Here is a 22,675-nt window from a genome sequence, read left to right on the forward strand (position 1 = left end):
TTTCACCCATCATCTCGTCCAGGAGGCACGTTCCACGCGCCAGCTTCCGTCCTGGACATTTTCGACCATACTCTCGTGTTTCTCCGCGGGATCTTCTCGGGACCTCCCAAGAGGCCATGGATGTCTCCGCACTGTCCGTGTCTCCACGAAAGTGAGCGTTTTTTTTTTCAAGGGGGGAAAAGTGTTGTGACAGTGCCACGACATTCAAAAGTGCCGCTACGTTAGTACGCGAACACGGCGATAGAGGCGCTCCGCAGCTCGGCCGAGCGCGGGAGCGCCACCTGGTTATGAACGGCGCCGGCCGCATGTCACGGCCCGGCAGTCGAGTGACAGATACGGAGTTAGTAACATGTAACCCGCGAGTGTTTCTACTTTTGTATCTCCACGCACTTTATTAGTGATTAAAGGTTATAACAGGATGGCCATTACCTAAGGATGGCAAGGATAGCATTGGTCAAGAGCATGTAAGGTGTTCAAGGAGTCGCTGCAAATGAGGAAGGCCTCCCCGGCACAGGAACAGATGCTCAAGAGCGTGAAAGATGGCTACCAGCTCTGCAGTGAAAACATTGCAGCCATGTGGCAAGCAGCACTGTTGAGTATGTCCTGCATAAGCATAAGTGAACTCAGTGTGACAATCAATCATCGAATCATCCGTGTAAACTACGTCTGAACCCTGGCATGCATCAAGAACAGAGAGAAATAAGCAGCGGAGGGCTGAAAGATGAACTGAGTCTTTTGGCACTTGTAACAGGTCCAGATGAAGCTGTGGTTGAGTTATACACCATGGAGATGTATGTGAGTGAATCTGGAGGACAGATGGTAGAGAAAAAGGCTAGAGTTCAGTGAGAAGGGTCCGGACACGGACTGCAATTGTAATCCCCACTTTGGGCCACTGTTGTGGGAGACTCAATTTCGATAACATGGCGATCTGACAGTAATTTGGATGTTTAGGTGAGCTGCAAATATGCGCAGCGTAACTGGCAAGCAGTTTTGTCCTGGATCCGCAATAGAGGAACCCCAGCTTCCACGAGTAGACTGTTCACAGGGCTCATTCGGAAAGCTCCTGTCGCAAGATCAACTCCACAGTTGTGTATAAGGTCCAGCATCTGAAATGTTGAGCGTGATGCTGAACCAGATACCAGGCTCCCATAGTCAAGACAGGACTGTACAAGGGCTTTGTACAGCTGCAACAGTGTAGGGTGATCTGCACCCCAGTTGGTGTGACTCGGGCATTGAATAATGCTAATGTGCTGCCAGCACTTTAGTGTAAGTTGATGAAGATGGGAAAGCCAAATTAAGCAGATGCTGAAAACCAGTCCTAAAAAGCGATAAGAGTCCAATACATTAAGGAGATGATCATCAAGACAAAGTTGTGTGTGCGGGTGAATTGTACAAGGGCGACAGAAGGGCATGACGAAAGTTTTGGTGGCTGAAAGCTGGAAGCTATGAATGAACGCCCATGACTGAGCCTTTCGGATGGCTCCCTGCAGTCAACATTCAGCCACAACAATCATAGATGAGCAAAGGGAAATGCAAAAGTCATCAGCATATAAGAAGGTTGATACTGAGGAACCCAAAGCTGCTGTGAGACCATTAATGGCCATTGAGGGATGGTCAGTACAGAGCCCTGCGGGACCCCATTCTATTCGATATGAGGGGAACTGTGTGAAGCACTGACTCAAAATCTGAAGGTGCAGAGTGAAAAAAGTTCTGCACAAAAGTCAGAGTGGGCCCCAGAGACCCCACTCATGCAGTGTAGCAAGTATGTGAAGTCGCCAAGTGGTATCATAGGCTTTTGTCAAGTCAAAAAAGACGCCAATAAGGTGATGACAATGGGGAAAAGCCATTCAGATGGCATACTCCATGTATACCAAGTTGTCGGTGGTGGAGCAACCTTGATGAAAACCACCCTGGGTCAGAGCCAAAAGGCTCTGAGATTCAAGGAGTCAACACAACTGCCAACTCACCATACATTTGAGCAGATTACACAGGATGTTAATGAGGCTAATAGGATGATAGCTGTCCATATCTAATAGGGTCTTAACAGTTTTAAGCACTGGAACGATTATACTTTCTCACAATTGTGATGGGAATTCGCCATCACTCCAGATGCAGTTGAAGACGGCAAGTAGGTGGCACTGGTAACCCACTGATAGAGGTTTAATCATATGGTGATGGACTAGTCTGGCCCATGGGTTCTGTCAGGACAATGTCCAAGGGCACTGAGAAATTCCCACTCACTGAATGGAGCATTATATGGTTCAGTGTGGTGTGTAGTAAAAGATAGTTGTTGTCGTTCCATCTGCTGTTTTCGGGAACAAAAGATGGGGTGGTCATTATCGGACACAGAGGTTCGAGCATAGTGCTCATCAAAACCCTCTGCGATTGCGTCTGGATTGGTATATACAGCTCCATGTGTGGAAATCCCAGGTATGCCTGCAGAGGTCTGATATCCATAAAGGCGTTTTATCATAGTCCAAACCGGGCAAGGAGAGGTTCTTATTCCAGTGTTGGAGATGCACCATTCCTAGCACTCCTGCTTCTGTCTTGTAATTATCTGACAGACTGGAGCACAGAGCCGTTTGAAGGCAATGAGGTGCTCCATTGATGGGTGCCACTTATGATGTTGGAGGGCCCACCAACAATATCTAATGGCCCTAGTGATATCTGGCAACCACCAAAGCACTGTCTTCTGCCGAGGTGAGAGATGCTGGGGGAGGGATAGGAAAAGCAGAAAGTGATCACTGCCACACAAGTTATCATGGGCTCTCCTGTGTAGATGGTAGGAGGTCAGGACTGCAAACTGAGAGATCAAGGGCCGAATATGTGCCATGTGCCACACTGAAACCAGTGGGGGCACCTGTATTTAGGAGGCATGGGTCGAGTTGAGTTAGTAGATCCTTGACATCTTTACCATGGCCAGTAATCTTGGTTCCACCCCACAAAGAGTTATGGAGCTTGTAAACACCCAAAAGTAGGAAAGGTGGAGGAAGGTAGAGGTTGCAGATGGTAATTTCCTGTGTTGTCCTCATCCTGACAGCCACAGCTTCTAAAGGTGTTTGAAGGGGCAGAGGTTTGCTACAGATGGAGGTAAGAACATATGCACATACTACACCTGACATCCTGTTACAGTCAATGTGGCTTTTGTAATGCCTCCAACAGCCACAAAGGGTGGGGGTCCACACTGATGGAAACCAAGGTTCATGAAAGACAATGCAGAAAGCAGGTGTAATGCTTAAGAGTCGTAGCTCAGCCAGGCAGGGGAAAAAAAAGTTCAATTCTGCTGGAGGACGATGCTTTCTGTAGTCTGGGAAGGCATGAAAGCAACGAGACAGTTTAAACCTCAGGGTCATCTATGGCCACCAGTTGAGTGCTTGTATCTATGACCATCGCTGCTGAGGCATCAGTGAGACCTAGGTCCTCAGAGGATGCTAAAATCTCCACCTTGTCCTCTGATGCAGAACTGGTTGGAAATGATGGTGTAGGGGGCCATCAGAGCTTCTTGTTTCTTAGCAGACTTCTACTTTGTCTGTTTGCCCTCTCACTTCTCTTTAGGGGCTCGTGGGAAGGGATTCTCTGAAGTAGCTTCAAGTAGTGATGAAGACTGTGAAGCCCTTTGACCAGCAGTGTGAGGCAGCTTGTGGCACCTCCAGCTACTGGCTGGTGTCCAATTTTGCATGGGGGGGGGGGGGGGGGAGGGTTCTTGGAAGGTAGAGTCCCAAGGGACCCCTTCTGTGTGAAAGGAGCTGGCTATTGCTTCTCTGTCTGGGAGTAGGGCACTGATGTCCGCGGCATTTGGGGGGGCATTGCTCTCAAAGTACATGCTTTGGGAGTGACAGAAGAAGAAGGTCCCTCAGCCACCAAGGTGGGGTGGGGGGGTGGGGGGGGGCTGGTCGGGCAGCCATGAAGGGCCACTGTATGAAGCAGAGATGAGGGGTCTACTATCGCCAGGAAAGGTGACATTGTTGTAGCTGCAGCATAGGAGGACGTCAGTCAAATGGGGTTCAACTGGTAATATTTCTTTTTAGTCTCTTGGAAAGTCAGCCTGTCCAGGGTCTTGTACTCCATAATTTGAAGAACTGTGCAGTCTGGGCAGCACTGGTAATCGTGCTCTCCACAGCTGACATAGGTGGAAGGAGGGACACATGGAGTATTCGGATGCAGTGGACATTCACTATCTTTAAGTCTGGCACTGGAATTGCACTGGGGAGGGACTGCCTGAATTTCCAGTGCTTAAAGCACTCCATAGGGGGAGGGATGTATAGTTATACGCCACAGCAGCATATCATCATGTTGACCTTTTCAGGTAATGAATCACCCAATAAGGACAAGACAAAAGCAACAGTAGCAACCCTACTATCTTTTGCTCCCCCCTAGATGCACTGGACAAAGTGAGCATCCCATTGTCCTAAATCTGCATATAGCTCATCACCGGACTGCTGTAGAAGGTCTCGATGAAAAATAATCCCCCGGACCATGTTTAGGGTTCTATGGGGAGTGGCCAACATGGGAATATCACCCAGCTTGTCACAGGTGAGCAGCGCCCATGACTTGGCTGGGGATGCTGCCTTAATCAGGACTGACCTGTTTCTCATTTTGGACAGTGCCACCAGTTATCCAAATTTATCCTCCATGTTTTCAACAAAAAATAGAGGCTTTGTAGCCAGAAAGGAGTCCCCATCAATTCTGCCACAAACTAAATATTGAGGCAAATATGGCTCTCTTGGTTTTGTAGACTTATGTTACTCCTGTGGTGTAGCTAGGGAGGAGAACAATTTGGGATCATACAAGGGTGGGTTGAAAAGTTCTCGGTATCACCACAAGAGGTCAGCACTAGCGCAATGAGTTGTTCGAGGGATATTCATTGGACTGTTGCCTGTAAACATGTGCCACATTAGTGCTCTTGGAAGAGAGCTGTGGCACTGATGTGGCTCTGTTGTTGTTCCCATGTAGTGATTTGCGAAGATGGAAAAAAATAGAGATTCGAGCAGTGATTAAGTACTTCGTAAAGAGAGGTATGAAAGCAAAGGACATTCATGCTGATTTCCAGAATGTACTGGGGGACTCTGCTCCTTCATATTCAACTGTTGCCAAGCGAAATGAAAAAATTATCTGCAAGATGAATGCCACGACTCTTGATGCTGGATCAAACATGCATGGAAACGGACATATCAGAACAATGTTTGGCTGGTTTTAGGAGAAACGAACAAGATTTTTTGCGCCAGTTTGTGACCACAGATAAAACTTGGGTGCACGTCTATACCCCAGAGACAAAACAACAGTCAAAGCAGAGGAAACATGCTGATTTGCCATCACCAAAGAAAACAAAGACAATCCTTCAGCAGGAAAGATCATGGCATCAGTGTTCTGGGATGCAAAAGGGATTGTGTTTGTAGATTACCTCCCCAGCGTGCAAACAATTACTGGAGAATACTATATTAACCTTCTGGACAAATTGCAACAAAAGATACGTGAGAAAAGGCCAAGTTTATCAAGGAAGACAGTCATCTTCCATCAAGACAATGTGTGCCCTCACACATGTGCCGTCGCTATGGCAAAATTACACGAACTAGGGTATGAACTGTTGCCACAGCTGCCTCATTCACCTGATATGGCTCCATCATACTTCCATCTCTTCCCAAAACTGAAAATTTTTCTTGGTGGACGAAGATTCACTTCAAACGATAGCCAGAGTTGACAACTATTTTGCAGGCCTGGAGGAAACTCATTTTTAAATGGGATCAAGGCACTGGAACATCATTGGACCAAGTGCATTCATCTACAAGGAGACTGCACAGAAAAATAAAAAAAAAGTTTCAGTGATGTAAGTACATTTTTTATATTTCATTCTGAGATCTTTTCAAACCATTCTCAAATTTCTTGGCACTGACCTCTAGCCTTCCGTTCTTAAGAGACGGCTGGGACTATTCAGTTACCAGAAAAGACGACATGGTCTGATTCATTGTAGGTCATCCGCCCTGATGCCACCCACTCCAAGGGGCTCTCCCCAAGCGAGCAACCCAGCCACAACAAAGGCCGCCTGGCACAATAGCCGTTGTCGGGAGTCCTGATGCCTCAACAAGACAGGCATCTACTCCTTAGCATACATGGGGAATTTGCAGCTCAGGCATCAGCAGTGCGATCCCTATGTTGCTACGGGGCTACAACCAAGAGCGTACATGATGACCCTTCCATGACAGACTGGCTACAGCACTGGATATTGGGTGCGTAAAAGATCATTTTTATCATAAGTGCAGAAGATGACAGCGGACAACTGATGTAGATTACACATGTGTGCAGGCCTGGAGTCAGTTGTTCTGTATTATAAATTATCTGGTGGAAATTGTGAATTATCAAACTAACATGGAACAACAGACTGTCACAGTGCAATTGTAAAGATACTGACTTCATATTCTGGAGGATAGAATTTGCTCTGTCTGGCCATCTTGATTTAGGTTCTACCGAATCATTTCAGGCTAATATGCCTGGATGGTTCCTTCATATTCTATAAGGGACAACCAAATGAAAATGAGAGAGATAGTGCATGCCTGGGTATAATCTTGGTTCCACGGACAACTGCAAACAATTTTTCATGGAGGGTGACTGTCTTGACTCATAGTGAGATAAATGTATTAACAGTTATGGCAATTTGAATATTTAAGTTTACTTATTTTTTCTATCTCTCTCTTTTTCATTTGACTGCCCCTTACTTGCAAATGTTGGCAAGGGACTTGAAAGATCTGCTGGATGGAGTGGATAGTTCTCCTTTGCTTTTGCTACCTACTTTTTTTGTGCTATTTCTGGGCGATTGCTCCATATAGAGCACTATTGACTTATATTCTAATACTGGTACTACTTAAAATATAACTCAGCAACCACAAAGTAAAGATATGAACTCTGGTTTTATAGGGTCTCCTGCAAGAAGCAATATGGTGACACAATGGCATTTAACATTTATTCATTAAATGCACTTTCTTAAGACAAATGCAAAGTGAAAGCATACTCAAGCTAAAGGTGGCATGTTTGCTTCTAAGAGGGGAAGCCTGTTACACACTGCATATCCCAGCATTTAAATGGCTGATGAATTACAGCTCTCTCTTCTTCACACACTTTGAGACTTCGGCTATTTTCTTTCTTGTCTGATTCTCTGACAGGCAGAGTACACTACCCCTTTCTACAACAAATACTGTGCACATTTCTTGAATGTCATCCAATCTTTTCATCCTCTTAACCTACATCTGCATCCATTTTTGTACACAAGGCACTATATAGAGTGTATATTGACCACTACTATTTATTCTCCTTTCTTTTCCATTCACAGAATCAATGTAGGAGGATGAGGGAGGAAAGGAGAGAACAAATCTAAATCAAACATGTTCATATTATTTCCCTTTCTAAAGTCTTATTTTATTTATTGTTTTCGTGCGATAAATTTAGCGGAAGAGGAATGGTCAGTTAATTACACAAGGACGGTTACGATATAAAACCTCATATCAAGGCCATCACCTTTACATGCCTTAACTAGCCCAAAGAGGTAAAAATTTGAGTGTGATTGTATGCGAAATGTGGCAAAACATGGGATGAAAATTTGCAGTTTACCATTTCATACCTAAAACAAGTTATGGTCTTGTGTTGATACGGAAAAAAAATCTATGGTTTATCATTTTCTTTATGATCTGAGAACTAAGATGAGTTAGAGTATTGCAATGTATCACTTACAAAAGAAACAACTCATCTTCTCCACTGAAAGCAGACAATACCAAGAAAAGGATAGATTGCTATTCACTGTAGAGTGGATATGCTGATAGAGGGCAGGGGAGCCAAAAAAAAGAGAAGGGAGACTGCCTACCTGTGCAATTCAGAAAAGCTGGTGATGGCACAGGCTGTGAACCAGTCACTTAAACTAAGAATGTTGGGCTGGGCAGTGTGCTCAGCAACTGCGTAGTCCATCTATCTTGGCCATAGTTTGTTGGTGGCCATTCATGCAGACAACTTTAGGTTGTCATGCATTGCTGCTCGCAGTCTGGCCTCAGCTGCCAGATACAGTGGTCAGGTGAGTGCATGTTGTGTGAATATGTCTGTGTATGTTGTCCAACACAGAGAAAGGCCTTTTGGCTGAAAGCCCAACTTGTTAGCAGTCCTTTTGTTGTACCTGTCTGCAACTCAGCATCTCACCATATGGTGAGTAGCAATCTATCCTTTTCATAATACTGCCATTATTCCATCCTAGACTTCCCATTTTTTCACTGAAAGCAGACTTACAGATATTTTTCCTAACTTGTTTTGGAGCCAAAGTGAGTGGTAAGCATGGTTCATATTTGCTGTTGCATTTGCATATACATTCCGCAACTGTTCAGGGATGAAAATGGTATAATTATGCTTCTGTGATGAGGAATTTTATCACAGTTTGCTACACATCAATGTTTGTCTGTTAAAAGACCTATAAGAGTACAATCTGTGAACTACCAAGGCCACCGATTTCAAAGGGGTGTAAGAAAAGTTTGGAGCAAGAAGAGCTAAATTTTAATATCTGTCTATAATGTGGCAATATTTCAAGGGAAACATGAAAATGTTCTAGACGGAAATTCTGACTTTAGCATGTTTAATTCAAATGGAGATACTGGAATTTAGGGAGAACTAAAGTTTCATTTTGGATGGTTTATCACTGGACACATTTATCAAAAGTTTATGAATATTTTTATGTTGTCGACTTCTCTCATTTATAACAATTACGAAATCTGTGGTCGATTTAAAGAGGGTAGAATCCCTTCAGCATGCTTAAATGTTCATTGTATAAAAACCATTAAGAAAGTACATGCACCAACATACAAAATTTCACCAATATCCATGGCATATTGAAAATGCTTAAACTTCTGTAATAGAAGTACTCAGATATTGTGCATCTAAGATAAAGTTAGGATATTTTTATCCCATACAAATTTATCATTAATGAAGTAGCGAATGACTTGAGGCTTACTTACCATGAACCCTACAATGAAAGATTTACAATTCTATAACTTAAGTACACAGGTAACTTATACCTGGAACATGTATCTAAGACATTTTCTGTTTAGTTTTAACTTGTTTATATATCCTGTCTGTTCATATTAGATTGCCTTATTTGCCATGGACAACACACGTTCATTACATAATTCAGAGTGGTTAGAGAACAATATAGGAATATTTTAACTTCTCACTGGGTATCCAACCTCCATTTAAACCTAGTCTTTTTCCCCCTCTCTCTCTCTCTCTCTCTCTCTCTCTCTCTCTCTCTCTCTCTCACACACATGCAACAAAGATTTGTCGAAATGAAAAAGGCCATTTTATACTGGTTTGGAGTCCACAGGCAGCAACTTTCTCCTTCGTGCAAGAATACAGGAGATAATCACTTTTTTGAAGGTTAACTATCAAATAACCAGTCTCGGCCTTATTAACCCCTTCATAAATGGACAATTATGTGATTTATTAATACTTTAACCTTATTAATAGTTACTTGCCATGCTGTTAACACAAATTTTATAGGTTTTACAGTATGTTGAGGCACTGATTATGTTAATTTCACACAAAATTGTGATTCCTTGTTTCTTACCTGCAGAGATGCACTCAATTGTAACCTGTCATTTGTACTATATACTGCCAATCACCCTAACAAGTTTCAGTTGTGCTTGATTTAGTACATTTATGTATTCAGGTCAGGGATATCAATGTTATGAAAACCCAATCACCACCTTAACACCCAAGTGTTTATGTTCTGGTGCATAAATGCAGGAAGAATTACAAGGTTTCTGTATGATTATTTGTCTCGGCAACACCCTTAACCTTCATTGCAATCGCCCAAAATACAGCAAACAGTGGAAGGCAGTTGGCTGCACACGATTTACTGCTTCACCTGCTACCGAAGTTTCACCCATTGTAACTTTATACACCTGAAAACCTCCACAGAGAAACTAAGGAAATGCTACTGATCCATATATAATACAGTAACATTAATTTTGAGATTTTTCAGGTCTCAAATGATCTGTGATGTGTCTTACACTTTTAAGTGAAAAAATATATATATTACTATTACTACATCATCACTTATAAAACAATGCTTATTACCGTTTTCACCCCATAGCTCATCCCAAGATGAGCACTACAAGTACTGAACAAACTGCACTTTGAGGCACTGCTACTTTCATTCCTATTTACTATACTTTATCCAACTGCTCAAAAATTTAACCAGGAGTAAACTTTATTAATTAAATTCGTATATAAGGACATGATGAAATTGCCATTGAGGGAAGATGCCTGCCATTTTTTATCCAGGCAAGCAAATTAGAAAAATTTGCTTCTGCTCTTTCTTTGCCCAATCCTTACAAAAGTACATTCTTATGCTTTTGAAGTTAAGCTGTAAGTGACACTTTATTGTTGCTCTTACCCATCCCACCTCTATCAGCTGGAATAATTATCCCATAAACATTCTAATGGAAATAAGCAGAATTTCCTACAGGAATGGGAACAAATACAAAGGGTAGTACCACCCATTCATTGGGCAGCAAACCATTTCAAGTGTGCATTCCATTTCTAATTGTACAGTAAGTAACAACTTAAGCCCTTTGCAGGTTAGTTGAAGTACTAGAATAGCTTTACTTGTCCAGCATTAGTAAACATTAGTTACCTACTAGAAAACAAGTTAACCCCTTCTGTAGCATTAGAATTTCAGAGTTGCTCTAACTAAGTACTTTGGATGTTGTATATACATTTGGGTTTACCTTATTAAATACAAAATTCAATAAAATCCTGTTTTTAATTTTATAGCCATCCTGTAACCAAATGCCCATAGACTTTTCAAAACATGCATGCCATTAACATACATCGCATCCTTACATATACTGGAAACTACAAAGTTTTCCAACTCAAAAGCAATGTTTGACAACTACATGCCCTTACATTTATAATTAAACATCTGTTATTGCAGCACACTTCATAACATTATACAGATACTTGCTATAGCTTTGGTCAGGACAATGATTTCTACACAAATACTGTAAAATAATTACTTTATTTTACAAAAAAACAATAACAAAAATGACTAGCCTATAATGAACAGGACATAAATAAGGCGACAGCTAATTACAGTCATCAATTACAGCATTCATAGAATGAGGAATGATATTCAGTCTTAATTACACATGGAAACAAATTTAATCAACTTCCTCCATTCGAGACGCATCCTCACTGTCACCTTCAAGTGGTGGCATTTCAGCATCTACTTTTTCTTCTTCTGCAGCCTGAGGCTCCTCTTCATCAATGCCCAGACCCAGCTTAATCATTCGGTAAATCCTTGATGCATGTACCTGAGGTTCCTCCAGAGTAAATCCTGAAGACAGAAGAGCAGTCTCAAACAGCAGCATCACCAAGTCCTTCACTGCCTTGTCATTCTTGTCAGCTTCAGCCTTCTGACGGAGAGTTTCCATAACAGGATGGTCAGGATTTATCTCCAAATGCTTCTTTGCAGCCATGTAGCCCATTGTGGATGTATCCCTCAATGCTTGTGCCTTCATGATACGTTCCATATTTGCCGTCCATCCATACTGGGATGTTACAATACAGCACGGAGATTCCACCAGCCTGTTGCTAACAACAACCTTCTCCACTTTTTTGTCCAGTATGTCTTTCATGACTTTGCAAAGGTTCTCAAATTTGGCCTTGTCTTCCTCCCTCTTTTTCTTTTCTTCTTCGTCCTCTGGAAGTTCAAGACCTTCCTTTGTAACAGACACCAGTTGTTTGCCATCATATTCTTTCATCTGCTGGACTACATACTCATCAATTGGCTCTGTCATGTACACTACTTCAAAGCCACGCTTCTTCACTCGTTCAACAAATGAGGAGTTAGCTACCTGGTCCTTGTTTTCACCAGTAATGTAGTAAATGTGCTTCTGGTTTTCTTTCATTCTTGCAACATAGTCCTTAAGTGAACAAGTTTCATCACCAGATGCTGATGTTGCATACCTCAGAAGATCAGAAAGCTTCTTGCGGTTTGTACTGTCCTCATGAATGCCAAGCTTAAGGTTTTTGCTGAATTGCTCATAGAATTTCTTGTAAGTGTCTGCATCTTCTGTCAATTCCTCAAACAACTCCAAGCATTTCTTGACTAGATTCTTCCTGATTACTTTCAGGATTTTGTTCTGCTGCAACATTTCTCTTGAAATGTTCAATGGAAGATCTTCACTGTCCACAACTCCCTTAATGAAGTTCAAGTACTCAGGAATTAAATCTTCACAATTGTCCATAATGAACACCCTGCGGACATACAGTTTGATATTATTCTTCCTCTTCTTGTTTTCAAAGAGATCAAAAGGTGCTCGGCGAGGAATGAACAGCAGAGCCCGGAATTCAAGTTGTCCTTCAACAGAGAAATGTTTCACTGCAAGATGATCTTCCCAGTCATTTGTTAGAGACTTGTAGAATTCACCATACTCTTCCTGAGATATATCATCTGGATTCCTTGTCCAGATTGGCTTTGTCTTGTTCAACTCTTCATCCTCCAGATATTTTTCTTTGATGGTTTTCTTCTTCTTTTTCTTTTTGTCTCCTGACTCATCTTCTTCATCCTCGCCAACATCTTCAATCTTTGGCTTAGATTCATTATCACCTTCTTCACCACCTTCCTTCTTTTCTTCTTCTTCCTCTTCTTCACTGAGTTCCTTGTCCCTTTCCTTCTCAACAACCAACTTGATTGGGTAGCCTATGAACTGAGAATGCTTTTTCACTATTTCTTTAATCTTCCTCTCTTCCAAGAATTCCGTCTGGTCTTCTTTGATGTACAGTGTAATTTTTGTTCCTCTGCCCAATGGCTCACCAGGATCTGGGCGAATAGTGAATGATCCTCCAGCAGATGACTCCCACAAGTACTGCTCATCATCATTATGCTTTGAAGCAACAGTCACCTTGTCAGCAACTAAGTATGCAGAGTAGAAGCCCACACCAAACTGACCAATCATTGAAATATCTGCTCCAGCTTGCAATGCTTCCATAAAGGCCTTGGTACCAGATTTGGCAATAGTTCCCAGGTTGTTGACTAGGTCTGCTTTTGTCATTCCAATGCCACTTGAATAGAAAAAACCAAATTAATATTTTACTGAATGGAGACTTTCCTATACTAAAAGTTAGTAGAATATTCTGCAAATCAATGGTTTTGTAACCATCATTGTATGTGGGTTGCATACACTTCTGAAGTTTTGACTAGTTCCATTAAATGTCTTCAGATGTAATTACATCAGTTACAAGATAAACCAATTCTTCATGGAAGGAGATCTTACCACTAAGCACCTTGCATACTACAACCCACGCCACAAGCAGTGTGGCTTAGTTGTGGGATATGTCTTTTCTGCCATGGGTTGCCAGTTAATACTGGATCAGCAGTTATTTGGTATTTAGTACCATTTCTGAAAGGGTCTGCAGGTCTGATGCTTGTCCACATTCTGGCATATTCTATGTTTACTGCAGGTAATCTTACTTTATGCATGCATGCGCACACTCTTGTAAGGGAAGGAGAAATTAAGTGGAGGGCAAGGAGAAGATAATTCCAAGTGTGAATGCAGATGGAGACCATAAATTACTGGTGGGATAATGGAAAATGAGTGTGGAAAACAGGAAAGAAAGTGATGCAGATACAGGATTGGAAACTGAAGGAGAGTGAAAGTGCTGAGAAGTGAAGAGAATTAGTCACACAAAGATTTCCAAAAGAAGTTTACTGTGATGTAGAAAAAGAATGGAGTTTATTTGTAGTCAAAGCAGCACAAAAGTTATGTGGCAGAGCATCTGTAAAGGAAAGTCAAGACATTGTGAGATGATACCACAATCCATGCAGTTGGAAGAAAATGGAGCATGGGGAAAGTGGTGAAAAACATGAGGACCACAAAAGATACAGAAAAAAAGAAGTGCAAATAAATAGTGGAAACAGCAAAGATACAGGCACAGGAAGTGTTTACAAAGAAATTTGATGTTAAGAGCAATGTTCTAAAAAATGATGAAAATAAGAGGCAGGCTTCTGAAGTAGCAGTAAAGAAGGAAACAGGTCTCTTGAGATAACATATTTTAAAAAACTGATTAACACTAAGGAGCAAGTACACAGGGGGAAAAAAAAAAAAAAAAAAAAAACAGATAATGGAGAAATTTGGAGAAGCTGGGAAGCAGAATTCAGAATTAGGTCAAATTACATGGGAAGAAATGGAAATAGTTATGAAGATGATGAATGGGGGAGGGGGAGGGAAGCCCCAGGACCTGATAAAGTATCAGTGGACATGGTTAAAGAGCAGCAGGTCCAGTGGGAATGCAGTGGCCGTATAGAATACTGTCACGTGTGTGGAGATATAGTACAATACCTGACAACTGGAAAAGAGGAGACACTTATCTTCAAAAAGGCAATAAAAAGACTTCATAAAAACTAGAGCAATAGCCCTAATGAGTCATACAGCGAAGATTTTTTGAAAGAATTTTACTAAATCAAGTAAGTGAAAAGATTGTACAGAGGAAAATTGGACCACCACTGGGGAACTGAATACTTCAAAATAAGAGAAGGACTTTAGAGACAGAAAGATGGTTTTTGCAGGTGGTATGGCAATATGCGGGCAATAAAAAGGTAGATGAAGTTACAACTTTATGCATAGAAGGAAATAATTTTAAGAGTACAGATTAAAAATAAAGGTAAGAGTGAAGTAATGGTATTTGGAAGAGAGAGGGATCAACAGGAATATTACTTTGAATGGAGAATCCCTCAAAGTGGTACAGTCACTTATTTACGGAATGAAATATTTATCGACAGAAGAAAAACCAACAAAATTAATATTGAGGTTACAGAAGGGAGGCAATTTCTACGAAACAAATATCTGATTTGGAATACAGAACATTTCAGAAAAAGTTAAACTCCTACTTAGGAGTTATCACTCTATTGTCACCTATGAGGGAGAAACATGTACAATGACAGAAAGGGTCTCAAGCAGACCACAAGTGGGGAGAATTAAGTTTTTCAGGACACTTAAGGGGAGGGAAAAAAAATCAAGAATGAACAGTAAGGAATGTAGATATTGGAAAGTACCTGAGAGACACACTAAGATGGTACAGGCATGTTAAAACAATGAGTTGGCAGAGACTTCCAAAAATTATGGAATAACTAAAGACGGATGGAAAAAGACCTAGAGGGCACAGAAGAACACTGGAAAATGGAGTGAGCCCAATATCTGGAAAGGAGAGGTGTGACCTGGCAGCAAATGGAGGAAGAAGAGGTGGGAGGACTTAACATCCAGACCCAGCAGTAAGTGGAGTGGGATCCAGATACATCGGAAGGATTTATGAAAATTGTTATTGGGTCAATGTGCAAAGACAATAACCAGCAAATACGAAGTAACTACAGCCAACAAAGAAAAGGCAGGGAGGCAGCTGTTTACTAATTTGCAGAACACAGCTACAAATTTTTAAAGAAAGTTTGTAAACAGTTATGTCATTAAGGGTAGGACCAACAAAGCATTAGCACACTACCAAGTTTAAAACACACCCTGCATCTTTAGGTGGCATTTAGGAGCTGAAACAAGTGACAAAACTTTACTTGTTTTAATGTCACATATTGGTGAAGAAAGTGGACAAACTAATTGTAAGCCCAAAGCCACAATTTGTTCTAATTTCCAACTCTTAAGAGTTCTACATGCAGTCAACAGATTCTAATGTGCTCTAATAAATTTTTGGACAAAATTTGCCATGTGAAGATAATACATATTCCTTCTTACATTCTTGTTACACTGCAGATTCAATCACTAAGGGCTGCAGTTCTTTCATGCAAGTAAATGAGACTGACTATGAATACTGTTATTTATGAGGTCATTACAGAGGGACTGTACAGAACAGACAAAAAGATATTTAAGAACAAACGAAAATAAATGAAAAGGAAAGGCTTCAAACTGACACTGTACCCAATTTTTAAATTCTGAGGTAAATCTCTTGTCTACTTAATTTTGCACTCACTGCACTGTGTGTCCTTGTTACCTCAATGCTACAGCTGTTGCTATGCTATATTTTTATCCTGATCCCTGAACTTAAAAGAACTCAAACTTGCAGATTAAATACTGCTAGAGAGAAATGGCAAATCTGTGAGAGGCCAGACAAACATGTGGTTCCTGAAGAGGGGCAGCAGCCTTTTCAGTAGTTGCAGGAGCAACAGTCTGGATGATTGACTTATCTGGCCTTGTAACATTAACCAAAACGGCCTTTCTGTGCTGGTACTGCGAACGGCTGAAAGCAAGGGGAAACTACAGCCGCAATTTTTTCCGAGGACATGCAGCTTTACTGTATGATTAAATGATGATGGCGTCCTCTTGGGTAAAGTATTCCGGAGGTAAAATAGTCCCCCATTCGGATCTCTGGGCAAGGACTACTCAAGAGCACGTCGTTATCAAGAGAAAGAAAACTGGCACTCTACGGATCGGAGCGTGGAATGTCCGATCCCTTAATCAGGCATGTAGGTTGGAAAATTTAAAAAGGGAAATGAATAGGTTAAAGTTAGATATAGTGGGAAAGTGAAGTTCGGTGGCAGGAGGAACAAGACTTTTGGTCAGGTGATTACAGGGTTATAAATACAAAATCAAATAGGGGTAATGCAGGAGTAAGTTTAATAATGAATTAAAAAATAGGAGTGCAGGTTAGCTACTACAAACAGCATAGTGAACGCATTATTGTGGCCAAGATAGACACAAAGTCCACGCCTACTACAGTAGTACAAGTTCATACGCCAACTAGCTCTGCAGATGACAAAGAAATTGATGAAATGTATGACGAGATAAAAGACATTATTCAGGTAGTGAAAGGAGATGAAAATTTAATAGTCATGGGTGACTGGAATTCATCAGTAGGAAAAGGTAGAGAAGGAAACATAGTAGGTGAATATGGATTGGGGGGAAGAAATGAAAGAGGAAGCCGCCATGTAGAATTTTGCACAGAGCATAACTTAATCATAGCTAACACTTGGTTCAAGAATCATGAAAGATGGTTGTATACCTGGAAGAATCCTGGAGATACTAAAAGGTATCAGATAGATTACATAATGGTAAGACAGAGATTTAGGAACCAGGTTTTAAATTGTAAGACATTTCCAGGGGCAGATGTGGATTCTGACCACAATCTATTGGTTATGAACTGCAGATTGAAACTGAAAAAACTGCAAAAAGGTGGGAATTTAAGGAGATGGGACCTGGATAAACTGGAAGAACCAGAGGTTGTAGGAGAGTTTCAGGGAGAGCATAAGGGAACAATTGACAGGAATGGGGCAAAGAAATACAGTAGAAGAAGAATGGGTAGATCCGAGGGAAGAAGTAGTGAAGGCGGCAGAGGACCAAGTAGGTAAAAAGACGAGGACTAGTAGAAATCCTTGGGTAACAGAAGAAATATTGAATTTAATTGATGAAAGGAGAAAATATAAAATGCAGTAAATGAAGCAGGCAAAAACGAATACAAACGTCTCAAAAATTAGATCGATAGGAAGTGCAAAATGGCTAAGCAGGGATGGCTAGAGGACAAATGTAAGGATGTAGAGGCTTGTCTCACTAGGGGTAAGATAGATACTGCCTACAGGAAATTAAAGGGACCTTTGGAGAAAAGAGAGCCACTTGTATGAATATGAAGAGCTCAGATGGCAACCCAGTTCTAAGCAAAGAAGGGTAAGCAGAAAAGTGGAAGGAGTATATAGAGGGTCTATACAAGGGCAATATACTTCAGGACAATATTATAGAAATGGAAGAGGATGTAGATGAAGAGGAAATGGGAGATACGATACTGCGTGAAGAGTTTGACTGAGCACTGAAAGACCCGAGTCGAAACAAGGCCCCGGGAGTAGACAACATTCCATTAGAACTATTGATGGCCTTGGGAGAGCCAGTCCTGACAAAACTCAACACGTGAGGCAATACTAACCTTATGACGTATCTTAGAAGAAAGATTAAGACAAGGCAAACCTACGTTTCTAGCATTTGTAGACTTGGAGAAAGCTTTTGACAACGTTAACTGGAATACTCTGATGATGGTCGAAGTAGAGAGGATATAAAATGTAGACTGGCAATGGCAAGGAAATTATTTCTGAAGAAGAGAAATTTGTTAACATCGAATATAGATTTAAGTGTCAGGAAGGCGTTTCTGAAAGTATTTGTATGGAGTGTAGCCATGTATGGAAGTGAAACATGGACGATAACCATGTTTGGTCAAGAAGAGAATAGAAGCTTTCGAAATGTGGTGCTACAGAAGAATGCTGAAGGTAAGGTGGGTAGATCACGTTACTAGTGAGGAGGTATTGAATACGATTGGGGAGAGGAGAAGTTTGTGGCACAACTTGACTAGAAGAAGGGATCAGTTGGTAGGACATGTTCTGAGGTGTCAAGGGATCAGAAATTTAGCATTGGAGGGCAGTGTGGAGGCTAAAAATCGTAGAGGGAGACCAAGAGATGAATACACTAAGCCGATTCAGAAGGATGTAGGTTGTAGTAGGTAGTGGGAGATGATGAAGCTTGCACAGGGTAGAGTAGCATGGAGAGCTGCATCAAACCAGTCTCAGGACTGAAAACAACAACAACAAGAACAACAACAGAGTCAGTTACATTTAATGCCTACTGTTTACACTACACTGCACTGCTAAGTATATTAAGGACTTGATCTTCACACCTATCCCTGTGTGTCACAATTTGCAATAATGAATGTAATTCATCAGCAGTCAACGTTAAGGCCAAGCATTTCAATTACTCTAGTCTTTAAAAGTAAAGCTTACAAATTTTTCAAAATAAAGTCAAACATTGTGTATTGATTTGTCTAGAAGTAAGAAATATTAGGGAAACGTTGCAGACCTCAAGTTTCTGTTCATGTTTTGAAGCATCGTTCAAAGACACACAGGAAGTTTCTCTGAACTACCTACTTTACACAAATCAATTCGAAAAATATTTGACTTCTTTCATATTTATGATTTGAAGTTTTATTCAGAAAGCATGATCTTCTTGACTCCACGTTTGCCTTCCTAATGTACTTGATTCAAAGGAAACCTTTTCAACATTTAAATAATGCACCAATTTATCTTTATGTGCAAAATAGCTAGGTCTTGAACAGATGAAATTTGACACTATTTACAGCATATTGTCATGAAATATTTCAATTTTTCCCCAGCTTACTATTTTTATGTTAATTACCCTGACTACTTTCACGCAGTTAAATATTTAGCTGCTAAACTAGACCTCATGCTGGTCACTTTGATACTCCATTTACCTGTTTCTCTTTGTTTGGCTATGAAAATTTGGACAAACCCTCATGGTTTAAGTTACAGGGACTTGTTTTCGCTCTGATTACGTGCTTACAAAATGGATCCGAGTTAATCATATGATGAAATAGTCCTTCCTGTGTGCTGTCACTTCCAAAATTCGTCATCTATATTGGTAACTTTTTATGAGAATTTTTACGACCACTTGAGTACCGAAGTGCAGGAAAGTTTCGGATGCACAGCGAACAACCTGTCTACGGATATGACAACCAATATCTCAAGAATAACTACACCTGCAGTTTGTTTTGTCAACTGAAGCTATCACTGACGTACGACACTAATAATTCTTATGGAATCAGCTGTCATGTGCAAATTGTAATTACACAGCCATTATTTCTCATCTCAACCTGACCCGTACAAGAAATGATTCAGACTCAAGTGGGACACTGTATGCATTGATTTACTCACTATCTCAAGTTTGCAATTCTTTAGTACTTTCTTTATCAGATATGCACAAAATAGAATTTGTTTTGTAAAGTCACTATAATTACCATGACACAAAAACCTTCCCCAGCATACGGATTATCATGCTTCATGATAAGAAATTTATGTTCACCTGATGTCATTTTATGCTGACAATACAAGGCCACTGCTTCAGATTATCAGCCCTAAATATTAAGACCATTTAATGGAACTAGTAACTTTAGAAGGAAGTGGAATCTAGACACTAATTCCTTACTACATGGAAAGAGACTAAAGTAGTACAAGTTTCCTGATCCATAAACTATCAGCTTTTGAACATAAGATAAATGCACAGTGAGTGTCAATCTGATGTAACCAGACCAGATGGTTTAGACCAAACTCAATGTGAAGAGCCGTATGATTTATTTATTATGTATTTATCGACTAATAGCAACAAAGTCAGAAACAACTTTTCAAAATCTTCAAGAATTACTTTTGTGCATATGATTTACAGCACCTGACCTCTACGCGATCTTACAGAACTGTTAAGTAAAGAACAACCCTCCCCTTCCTATGAGGACACTAGAACCCCTGAAATACTGGTTTAAGACTTTCCTGTAGCACAACCCTTAGGTAGGATCAAAAAGCAATTTGGTTTCAAATTTGTCCAAACTTGAACTGTTTAACCATATACAGATATTCTAGGTTTACCCGTCAGCTCTACTTACTGGATATATGGCACAAATGGAAACATTAGGGTCTGCTGCAAGTCCATCTTTGGCATTCACACCTGCTAACTTTGCCAAATTACCTTCCATCTTAATCCAGGCCTAGGCTAGCCTACAGATTAGGGAGTCCCCTTTCCAACTTTTATTGTGGGTTACCACTTCCTTCCACAAAGCCTTCAATTCCCTATGAGGCAGCTCCATCATTAAGCTTTGATGAATTACAGTAGTTAAAATCTGCCATAAATAGTAACCTGGTATGAGGCAGTAACATCTATCTCTGAAAGTTTGCACTGAATTAACTTCAGTATATGGCTTAAGTTTTATTTAAGTCCAGATGTAAATGGCATGTACTGAACATAAATTTGAAAATTCATCCTTCCTAAGACAGCAACTTTAACACTGATAACCCATTCCAAACAGTGCTATTTGGTGGAACATCAAGAGATATGAACTGTACATTTATTTATCTTGCCATTCCCAAATTACGTTTCCTAAACTAACTTCAAGGTAAATTTCTATTTCTTGCATCACAAACCTCAGACTGTACTTTGTTTCAACTAATGTAATGTCTACTTAATGAATACAGTGCTATACTTTGAACAATAGCAACCTGCACTTTACAAGGGAGTTCCATATTTAAAATTATGGAACAGTATCATCCCACCCACCATGACTTACAATTCACCCACAATATAAGCTGCCCTATTCTGGTAATGTAACTGAACTTAAAATGCACCTTGTAGTTCCCATTTATTTGTTAACAGAATTTACATACTGTGATTGCTGCTGCTAGCTAAATTCTTCAAAAAGTGATTTTCATTTATCATGTAATCCTGAATGCTATTTTGAGTAGTAGGTCAGGCAGGTATGTTTTCTTGCCATGTACCAAAGATAATGACTCCACAAGGCAATCACAGAGCAAATTCAAGTTGCAACTTAAAAATTGGCTATTGCGAGGACATAACCCATGAATTCGATCTCAGCCTGAACGTCATCCCACCAAACTACAAACTGACTTTCTCACTGTGCATTGAAGTGGAACATAGCTGTAAAGTTATGTCTACTCAAATTCCGGTAAACAATGTAATACTCTAGTATGTTCCGCTGACAATGTAACAATATGTAGCAACGAGCCCTACATGCAAATCAATATCTTCCCACTTGAAGTGGGAACCGTGAGCAAGAGGCGGAAATTTTACAGCAACCACCGAAAACGGTCATGGCGACTGACCAAGCACTATGTTATCACATGTAAAGTAGGCCCTACACCCAAATAACTGCTACGAAGAGGCTTACAGTTCGCCATGCACCTCATGGTTTAGAGTACAGAGGTAAATGTACAATAGCACAGGATTTTTTTCTATAATGGAAGAACATAGCGACACAGTTACATTGCCACTGGAACAATCACGAACTAATACAAAAAGTTACATTAAATACTTACGTATCAATTATTGTCAGTGTCCGCTCACTCTTGTTGGGAACGATTTTTATCCACAAATCTTTGCCAGAATCCAGTTTCGAAGGATCCGTGAGGGATTCGTAACGAATTTTATCCAAGGCCTGTAGACAAATGAAAATTAATCAAGTTGTCACGGGGACCCAGTATGCAGTAACTATGTACCTCATACTACTATGAACTTACATCTGACGAGTTGGAGATCAGCTCTCTAAGGAATATTTCCTTGTTTGAATAGAATGTATTGATAATAAGTGACATCAATTGAGCGATCTCCGCCTGGAAGGCGAAGGTCTCGACTTCTGCCGCATCTTGCATCTGTACGTCCTCCGGCATCTGTAAAATAATGTTAGTTGTTAATTACATACCAAGTTTACCCTACCAGAGTTAACTTCACAACCAAATTAGCTAACAGAAGTCTAATTCAACATACCTTTAACAGCTCCTTCACAGCCGCGGTTCAGAAACTATAGCAACGCAAACAACAGCAACCGTTTCTCGCGAGTCTCCACGAGCAAAGTAACACCGAGCGGGGCTCGTCTGACACTTATATAGACTTTGCCAACTCTCTGGAACATTCGACGCACCGGAAAGCAGAAAGTTCTGGCATGTTCTAGAACATTTGTTGTTCAAAGTGCGAATACAGTTTTTAAAAAACTTCCAAGAGAATCAAATGAAGCAATTATGTCAACGTAAAAGTTTTCAAAAGCTGCAAGGTACGTTGGTATGCTCACAACTTTTATTTCAGCTCCGTTTAGC

At 40.6% G+C, this 22,675-nt stretch overlaps 1 protein-coding gene across 1 annotated transcript; it reads right to left on the reverse strand.

Moving 5' to 3' along the window:
* Positions 1-11,025: 11,025 nt before the first annotated feature.
* LOC124619920 (heat shock protein 83) lies at positions 11,026-22,507 on the reverse strand. Its single transcript, XM_047146560.1, has 4 exons — positions 22,350-22,507; positions 22,103-22,252; positions 21,902-22,020; positions 11,026-13,092 (listed from the first exon to the last, which is right to left on the reverse strand). Exons 2-4 carry the CDS (start codon positions 22,250-22,252, stop codon positions 11,187-11,189), a joined length of 2,175 nt encoding a protein of 724 aa, XP_047002516.1. The 5' UTR covers positions 22,350-22,507; the 3' UTR covers positions 11,026-11,186.
* Between the last annotated feature and the right edge of the window lie 168 nt (positions 22,508-22,675).

Source organism: Schistocerca americana, chromosome 1 (assembly GCF_021461395.2).
Source record: "Schistocerca americana isolate TAMUIC-IGC-003095 chromosome 1, iqSchAmer2.1, whole genome shotgun sequence".
NCBI lineage: Eukaryota > Metazoa > Arthropoda > Insecta > Orthoptera > Acrididae > Schistocerca > Schistocerca americana.